Source organism: Catharus ustulatus, chromosome 12 (assembly GCF_009819885.2).
Source record: "Catharus ustulatus isolate bCatUst1 chromosome 12, bCatUst1.pri.v2, whole genome shotgun sequence".
In the NCBI taxonomy this organism is placed as follows: domain Eukaryota; kingdom Metazoa; phylum Chordata; class Aves; order Passeriformes; family Turdidae; genus Catharus; species Catharus ustulatus.
In genome coordinates this window covers 19,226,499-19,235,819 of record NC_046232.1, presented here as the reverse complement: position 1 = coordinate 19,235,819, position 9,321 = coordinate 19,226,499, and the positions used below count along the sequence as shown (strand labels likewise).

Here is a 9,321-nt window from a genome sequence, read left to right as displayed (position 1 = left end):
ACATGCATAATTCCAGGCTCCCTGCTGGAGCTGAGTGTGTGCTTACAGCTGAGGATGTGCTTAAGAGCCTTCCTAAATGAGGGCCTTGATGTACAATTTAGAGGGAAGAATATATGCTGCTCAGTAGTCAAAGCAATCCAATTTGCATAAATATTTATTTGTTTTCCATTATATATCATTTTTATGCAGGTGCTTGTGGGATGGATAGACGTCAGAACACATACATAATGGAAAAAAGCTTCAAAGGTATGGTATCCAGAGCTGCAGAACCCTGCCCAGGTGTGAGGAGGGTGTCCTAGAAGAGGTGAGATAGGAGCCTGGCAGGGAGGGACAGAGCCAGCACCACACCAGCTGCCTGCCTGGCTCCCAGCACTCCTGGGCCACCAAGTCTGGATGCAAAGCTCTGCAGGGCCACGGGCTCTGCAGCACAGGGTGAAAGGGAGGGCTCAGCTCAGGGCAGGAGGGGCAGCTGGAGCTGGCCAGGGCACATCAGGTAGGACCCACTGGCCACCAGCAAGGGCTCTGGGGGAGCTGCTGGTGGCAGAGTGTTCTGCTGCCCTGCTCTTGGCTCCTGGCCATGCTGAGCTCACTGAAATCCCCTAGGAAAGAAACTGCCCCAGCTCGTGCCCTTTGCTGAGAGGGATTTAGAGCAGAGCTGGAGAAGAGCCTTCCCTGAGGTGGAGGTCCCCTCACACTGGCACCAGCAGCTGTGGGCACTGACTCCAGGGCAGGTCTAAAGCAGGATCTCAGATCAGTCAGGAGCACAGGGCCCAGAGGTTTTTGTTTCACTTTTCCTCCACATTTACACTCGAGATACCCCAGTGAGTCTGGGCCACAGGAACACTTGGCACGGTGGTTCCCACTGCCCCTGGCTGGGGTTTGGCACACTCAGCTTGTGCTCCAGAAGATGGAGCAAGCAATCTGTCTCCTGGGGAATAGGGAGCTGTCAGGCTGAGGTCCTGGATCAGAATCCAAGGGAATGTCCCTCAGTGACCCAGGAGGGAAACACCCCACAGCCTGTCCCTGCAGTGCCCTCGGGCTGGTGCTGGCTCAGTGTGGGGACAGCAGCTGCTGCCAGACCCCCCTGCTCTGCCATGGCCACACCTCTGTCCCAGCTAACAGGGAATATCGAAAGCTATTCCACATAAAAAGCATTAACCAGCTTATAGCCAGGCCTAGAGATCAATATTCACTTTGTAGCTGCTGTTCTCTAAAGACAGGGATGCAACATGTGCTAGAACATCACCTTACCACACAGAATAACCAAAGGAAACCAAGCATCCATGACCAACTCTTTGTTGATAAAGCTAAAGCAAAAATATCAAATGGATTTTGTATTTATATGATATATATGATTTATGATATACAAAATACTCAATCCACTGGTTTCAGCTACTTAAATAATTTCCTTTTTCAAAATAGAAAATCTTATTATAATAGAGCTGGTTGTTCTCTTTACATGGAGCTATTAACTTCATTAGTTTAAACTAAATTACTGTGTTTACAAAGTTTAAAGGTGCCTTAAGCACATGCAGCAGGAACTCCCATCCACAGGCACAGTCACACAGAGGGGGACCAGTGGGGGCAGAGAGAAAGAATCACAGTCACAGCAAACTGTGAAATGCGTTTTTAGATGCTACATATTTTCTTAATTTTTAGGATCGGAACCATTTCCTTTACATGTTTATCCCTTTATAAATTGAAAAATCAGGCTCAGAAGGCAGAGCTGGAATTCTCTGTGGCTGCTCAGCTGCCCCAGACTGGCAGGGCTGGCATGGGCATGGGCAGGGGCAGGGTGCTGGGACATGGGGACACACCTGCCTTCCCAGGTGTGTTTGGGAGCTCACCTGCAGGCACTCAGGAGCTGAGGGCTCCCAGGAGCAGCTGCCTGAAGGTTCCCAAGGCCCCTCTGAAGGCAATTCCTGGCCTCAGGCAGCCCCAGGGCTCCGTGGCAGCTCCAGTCCCAGGGGAATCTCCTCCCAGGAGGAGCTGGGAATGTGCCCAATGCTCAGTGAGCTCTCCTTGCCCTGCCAGGCCCTGACTCACCACATTCCTCAGAAAATGGAGAGGAAGAAACTCCCAGTTCCAAACAATTGGATTCTGTCAGCAAAAAGACTTGGCAGGCAGGTACCCAGTTTTTGTCTACTCTCATCCACTTTGAAACCATGGCTTTTCCCACCAGTGTGGTCTCACTGGGGACAGCCTGGCCTGCAGTTGGTCTCACACAGAGCCTTGCAGGGAGGGGCACAGGGGGCTTGAGGCTGAGTTAAACCTGGGCCACCTCCTGCTCCCCCAGCTCTCTGAGCAGAGCAGAGCTGGGGCTGTGCCCAGGGCAGGGCACCAGCAGAGGGGTGGCCCCTGGCACCAGGGGTGTGGTGGCTGAGCTGCTCTGGAGCTCTAGGGGTCAGGCACAGAGATCTGGGACTGCCAGGTGTAAAACTCAGTGTCTGACAGCAGCAGAGAGGGGCTGGCAGTCACAGTGCCCTGTGGCACCTGGTGACAGGGGCTCAACAGGCAGCAGGGTTTTCAGAGCAGGCTTCTGAGCAGTTCCTTCCCTGTGCATGGTGCTCAGTGATACCATTCCTGAGCTTCTCCCTTCAGCTGAGTCCTTTGTTTGGTTGTTTCAGTGAATATTGCTGTACCTATGGAATGATGTGACCTCAGGCATGATCATTTTAAGGAAAAAACACCCACACTTTGCAGAAGAGCCAGGAAAATCCCAGCAGAGAGAAGCACTGGTGCCAGGGATGCAGGGCTGGGCTCAGATGGTTCCCCTGGTTGTTGTACAGGATGTTGTACAGGATGTGTCCCCACTCCTGTGTCCCCCAGAGAAGCAGCAATGGGCCCTCACTGTGTCACTGTCCCTGCAGCAGCCAAGGCTGGCTTAGGGACAGCAGGCAGCACAGGCACTCCATCCCAGCAAGGGTTAACCAGCAGGAGAGCACCTTCTGCAGGGCACAGCACCTCCCCTCAGCACTTCACCTGGCCTGGGGGATCCAAGGCTTGGCAGCAGCATGCCAGGGGAAATTCAGGGCAGAAGAGAGGAACTCAATCTGTGGGAGGGACATTTCCAGTCCCTGCTAACAAAAATAAACCCTCCAAAGGTCTGGTGATCGGTATCCAGGCAACACACAAGGCAGGGACTTCAAAATTAGAGCATATTCCCAATATTTCTCGGGAAGTCCAGTTGATTGAGTGCTTCCAGTGAGTCCCAGAACTGTGTGGCAGAGCTTTCACCTCCATGGGAACTGGACCTTGTGGCAGGGAGGGATGAGAAGGCAGCACAGCCAGGGCTCACACATGGCTGCAGCACCATGGGCTGAGAATCTCTAAATACATTTGTTCTGCTTAAATTAATCCATGAAACAAAATTTGACAGTTGATGCCAGACTTTTAATTGTCCCCAGATTACCTTAATAACAAAGTAACTCAGCTGCTGCTGCAGCCTTTAGAGTTAAATCCCCATGATCTTGCACATAATGTTTCTTGAGGGCTAATGACTCCCTGGTGAAACCCAGAATCCCAAACATCCACTGGTGCTCCATAAAATATATTGTGTCCAAAGCAAAGGTCTGATCCCAGGCAGACACAGAGCTCCTGTTTACGTCAGGGCTCTCAGGCACGTTGTTTCTCAACATCTCCTGGGAAAAGGCAATTCCTGGGAGAGGCCAAACAAGTCTGGGCAGCCTGAGTGGTATTCACTGGTCTCTTCCAACTGGTCCTGGGAAGGGAAGGGCTGAGGGACACCTGCCTGGGAGGTAATGTCAGCCCTGACTGCAGTACAGGTGAATTTTAGCTTAGGGAGATAAAGGTAGCTGAGCTGGATGAAATAAAACAGCTGATGTGCTGGGATTTTTGCCTTTGCCAGCTCCAATTTGCCCAATTCCATAAACAAACCACACAGCTATTCACCTGCAGCTGCAGCTCTGCAGGAGGAATTCTCACTCTGCTCTGCTGTAGCAGCCAGCAGCCCTTTATCATCAACATTTCCTGAATGTACACCCAGCTCTGGTTTGATTTGCTCCCTCCCAGCCGTGGTGCTGACAGGGAATGCTTTGCAGGGGAGTCTTGGGGCACAGAGGGAATCCTGCCTTTTGCCCTGTGGGTATCTGCTCAGCAGCACTGCTTGAGATGCAAGTTTATGATAATCTTCATGTCCCTCAGAATGCAGAGCTGGCTCATTCAAGGCTGCCCAGGCTCTCCTAACGAGCTCTGGGTTCCTATAGTAGGTACCAGAAGCTGTAACTTGCTGGCAGGTGGAGCTGAGCTTTCATTTGTCTGTCTATGGCTTCCTCACCTCTAACACCAACAGATCCCAGACTCTGGCACCTGGATTCAAGTCACACACACAGCAAAAGCCAACACTGAGCTCACTCATGTGCAGAAACCTCTGGTCTCACAGGGTTGCTCCATCTCTCTGTAGAAGAATGGGATGGGGCAGTTTTCCACGGGCTTGTACTGGGCTGAGCTTGGTGACACTGGAGGGACAAACCCTGCAGCCAACAGCCAGGGAATGTTGGTGTTGCTTTGGTTCCCATCTCCTGTCATGTACCAAACCAGGCGTGTTTCACTTGGAACCAAAGGCACTGCTCATCCCACCCAGGCTGATGTCAGACAAGGAGTTTCTAACTAAATAAAGGTTGCCAGGCCTCTGCCATCCCTGATGGTCCCAGCCATTTGTGTGCAGTGGAGCTTCCCAGCAAGCTGCTCTCACTGACCCTGGGAGCTGAGGCCTCTCCACACTTGTTGGTACCACTGAAATCAGAGCCCAGAAAGGCAACACCCGGCTGCAGCTGGCAGAGCACGACCTGGCACCTCCCTCAGGGCTGAACCAGGACCTGGGGAGCTGGACACACAGACACACAGATACACACACAGACACAAGGCCAGAGCTGGAGGAGGGACAATCAGTGACAGAGCTGGCAGTGAGGGAGCAGGACGGGGCTGGCAGGCTCAGAGCCGAGGTTTGGAGCGGAGAAGCGATGTCGTGTTGTCTGTCTATTTCTTAACCTGAATTTCTCTTTTTGTCTCCCATACTAGACAGCGGGGGCAGCTGGGATTGCAGCTATTTTGCAAGTCCCCCTATTTCACCGGGAGTATTTCATATATACCAGGATCTGCCTTTGTACTGTAACCCAGCACAAGAAAATGCCTCATCTTTCATTGCATCGCTCTAATTCTAAATTACTGGCACTGCCCAGCAGGATGCACACAGCAGCAATGGCACGTTCTTGAATGTCAATGTTAAGACCTATTTATTCTCTATTGTTTTTTGTTTTTAAAGCAAGACTGGCACTGTACCTTGCAGCAGGCTGGCCTATCCCAGCCAGGGTCACCGACAGGGCAGCTCTCATGCCAACCTTGTTCTCCCCATGTAGTGCCTCTGTCACCTCCTCTCCAGCCCAGGGGAGAGGAGCAGGAGATGTCTACAGCAAAGGGGGGAAAAAAGCAGAGCAAAAGTCAGGCTCAGATGGAGGCTTGTCCCCCTCTGTGGAAACCCAAGCGTTCCCAATTGTAGGATGTTGGATAACCCCAAAACTGGCAGGGGCTGCACATGCAGAGGCTGCACTGGCGCAGTTCAGAGCCTGTGGCAACGTCGTGCACTCCAGCACAGGGCACTGGATGTGACCAAGGCCCCAGGACTCACCCTGCAGCTGGCTGAGCACCCCAGGCCCCAGCAGCAGGTCCTGCCTGCAGAGCCACTGCTCACAGCCACGCCTGGCTCTGCGGGGCAGGCGGAGCGGGGTAAACGGCTCCACAGGAATTAGGGGGAGGGAGGGAAAGGATTGCCACCTCAAACTGAGTATTGCACTAAATGACAGCTAGAACCTTCCACAGGAAAACCTTCAGTACTGAGTAGGTTTTCATTTCTTTCCTGCTAGTGAGTGATGGATGCAATGGTCTGGAACACCCAGAGCACAAGCACCGGGTGTCTGTGCTGGAGGCTTCAAGGATCTTCCTTATCCCCTGTCCCCTTGTCCCCCCCAGCCTTCCTGCAGAGGCTCAGTTGTAATTAACCTAATTAAGCTAATGACCCTAACGCACCCACTCCACTCTTGTTTTGCAGATTATATGAAAGAATCCGTGTGCAGCTCCAGCACTTGTTCCCTGAACAGCAGTGAAAACCCATACGCCACCATTAAAGACCCCCCCATTCTAACCTGCAAACACTCCGAGAGCAGCTACGTGGAAATGAAATCACCTGGTCACAGGGAGTCCCCCTATTCCGAAATGCCAACTTCATCAACAGCCAACAAAAACATCTACGAAGTTGGTAAGCAGTGGGTGGCACAGGGGGTTGGTGGAGGTGCTGGTTTGAGAAAGGATCCTGGGCTTGGTGTGGCACAGGGACAAACTGGCAGGGGGAAGGCCTGAGTGTTGGTGTGTTGGTTTGGGGAGATGAGCCACACTGGGGGATGTCCTGAGCTGGAAAGGACCCACAGCATCAGGAGTTTTGGGACTGCTGCTGGTCATCACAACCCAGTTGTCCTTGCTCCCCCAGAGCCCACAGTCAGCATAGTCCAAGACGGCCGCAGTCGGAGCGCCAGCTACCTGCAGAACCCGTACGACCTGCCCAGGAACAGCCACATTCCCGGGCACTACGACCTGCTGCCCGTCCGGCACAGCCCCACCCACGGCCCTTCCTGGGACAAGCAGTCCTAGAGGCACGGACCTCACTGGGCACTGCTGCCAACACTGACTGGGAGGAAGCAGAGGAGAAGCTGCTCCTTCCTTTCCTGTGGACTGGCAAGGACCTGACACGACATCAGCTTGGGCCAACTGCTGCTGCATGATGTTATTTATAAAGACATTTTTGTATGGGTACCTGGAACTAATGAGAGCCTCCTCCATGTGGGACTGGAGCACAGCACCCCAGGAAGGTCTTCATGCTCCAGGCAAAAACTCTCCCTGGCGTGTTCTAACCCTGGCTTTGCTGTAAAATAAACCACAAAAACATGCTAAGTAGAGGACTTCAGGATGTACATTTCTACCAACTGCATCGAGAAACCTTGTACTGATAGGAACAAGGTGACGAGGAATACGCTGGAATTTATTTTCATCTTTGTCATGGGAATGGACATTTTTCTGAATGAGAGCAGGGAAATCTGTCATTTCACTGTCTGCAATGCTCATTTACTGCCATCACCATGTGCAACCTGTGCAGATCATGCTTGGTAATTAGCATTGAGATTGTTATCTCTGTATTCAGTACCAGAGAATTTGAGCTGGGGAATATTAACACAGACACTTTCTGTGTGGTTTTTAATGTCCTTCCAAACGTCCCCTGATCTTTGCTAATGAATGGAGTTTCCACAATGAGTCTCACACCCATCTCACCACACTTTTAACGCTGATTGGCACAGGTAGGCTTTGATTTTCCTTATGCAGCTTCTCTTTTGGTAGTTAAGTCCAGCAGATCTGTCAGGCAGTTTAAGCTGCTGCCCTTCCAATTTCTGCCCTGGGACACTGCAGGTTTGCACAGACCAGCTCTGGTTTCATTTCCTTTCTCAAAGCTGAGCCACACCGGCTTCTCTCTCCCATCTTCCCAAACCATCTCCTCATCATTCACTGTCAGCATGCCACTGATGACACCTCTTAATCTGATGTGCATTACCATGTAGTGCCACTTTATCCGTTGATGATTCTACCTGAAATGTCATTAAATGGAGCTGAAACTGGGTTTTCTTTTTCAGCAGCTGTTTGTGAAGTAATTATCAAGGGTCTGACCTATGGTAAAATTTTGGACTGAGCCACCATTATATTTTTTTTAATTTATAATCTCTATTGACCTAGAAAGTAGAGTACTTGCCGTTAGTTCCTTGTAGATTTTGAGCATGAAGTAGTATTGACTCTAAGTATGTAATTTTATTAGGCAAACGTGGAAGTAGCAAGTTGATTGCCTTTTAAATATAAAACTATTCTGTTGCACATTGCCAGTCTGATGGAAGCAGAAGAGGATGACACCAGCCCCGTGGGTTTGCTCACAGCACAGTCCCAGTGTGACCTGCTGGGCTCAGGGACTGGCAAGAGGAGCCCTGGGGGCAGGGCTGGATCCAGCTCTGGGAATGCTCCCGGATCCTTGGGGCACCGTGGTGGGATGTGCCCACATGCCTGGGATCACAGCTCCTGGCTCTGGGAATTCTGCCCCTGGAGCCAGGACTCTCCAGGTGGTCAGGCTGGCTCTGAACCCCCAGTCTGAGCCTGGACACCCCCAGCTCTGGGAGCAGGAGCTGGCTGAGCTGCAGGATCCTGCCCACGAGGTTTCCTGAGTGCTGCACGTGTGCATGGGGCCGTGGCTGAGCAGCAATAGCAGTTTTGTTTTCCAGGAAAGCCTTATTTGAGATGTAAGGAAGCAATTCTTTTGTAGGCCCAGTAGGAATATATTTTACATTCATGAATGGAAGGACTTACCTCAAAAATATCAAGAGAAAGGCAGTTGGATAAGGAATATTCTCGTTATGACCCACCTTGGCACCCAGCACAAGCAGCCTGAGCTGCTGGCCTGACCCACGTTTGTGTGTTGCTGTAGTTTGCAATGAGACTCCAAAGAGCAGAGATGTGCTCAATTGTTTGGTTTGTTTTTTTCAAAGCAGGATTTTGAAACCAAATGCAATGATGTGCATAGAGCCTAACAGGAAAAAAAAAAAAAAAAAAAAAAAAAACAAAACCAACAAAAAAAAGGTACCTTCTTGTATATCAGCGTTAGCTTAGGAAACAGGCACCAAAATGGCAATACTTTTTTAAGGCAAGACAGATTTGTAATATATTTGTTCACTGTGCAAAGGTATCCTACCTTGTACAAAATAAATTGAATTTCTCTCAATGTGTAGTTCTCCAACATACTCATTTGCAGAGCAAAACTTCCAGCCCTGCACAGATCCAAGCTCTCCAGGTGATGTGGCTGCTCCCCTCAGCCAAAGCTCCCCAGGCACCAGGCTGGGACAGAACTGGCTCAGAAAACCCAGTGCTGCCATTCCAAGTTGGAGTAAACCAAAGGTAAGTGGCTCTGCTCACCCTTCCCCCAGTTCCTCAGCAGTTTGAGCTCAGTGAGACTCCTGGCAATGCCCAGTCCCAGCTGGAAGTGTGACAATGTGTGGTGACACTGCCCTGGGCCACTCACAGCTTCCCAGACCTTTGCAGGAGCCATGGTCACCCAGCAGCTCCCAGGGAGCCCAGTGAATAAATTACAAACACAGATTTGCAGCAGAAACACCTTCAGAATTAGTGAGTGCCAGGCAACACAGCCACTGCTGCGTGCTGAAGCTTTTCAATATTTGTGCTTCATATTTCTAAAAATCTTGTTAACTAAAGCCCAGCATG

The 9,321-nt window shown here is 51.0% G+C and overlaps 1 protein-coding gene across 2 annotated transcripts; it reads left to right on the top strand.

Moving 5' to 3' along the window:
* Window positions 1-106: 106 nt before the first annotated feature.
* Window positions 107-8,824, top strand: LOC117002017 (multiple epidermal growth factor-like domains protein 11). Of its 2 annotated transcripts, XM_033070790.2 has the most exons (3): window positions 107-246; window positions 6,068-6,274; window positions 6,503-8,824. In XM_033070790.2, the coding sequence occupies exons 1-3, from the start codon at window positions 114-116 to the stop codon at window positions 6,661-6,663; spliced, it is 501 nt and encodes a 166-aa protein (XP_032926681.2). In that variant the 5' UTR covers window positions 107-113; the 3' UTR covers window positions 6,664-8,824. The 2 variants fall into 2 exon arrangements, with proteins under 2 accessions (XP_032926681.2, XP_042635583.1); XM_042779649.1 differs by lacking the exon at window positions 107-246 and having other exon boundaries at window positions 5,290-6,274.
* Window positions 8,825-9,321: the final 497 nt, after the last annotated feature.

Excerpts from the sequence above, each read along its gene's own strand:
- LOC117002017 (XM_042779649.1), top strand. The coding sequence starts at position 5,893 with ATGCAATGGTCTGGAACACCCAGAGCACAAGCACCGGGTGTCTGTGCT. Across the intron at positions 6,275-6,502 it reads CAAAAACATCTACGAAGTTG|AGCCCACAGTCAGCATAGTC; the intron begins GTAAGCAGTGGG and ends TTGCTCCCCCAG.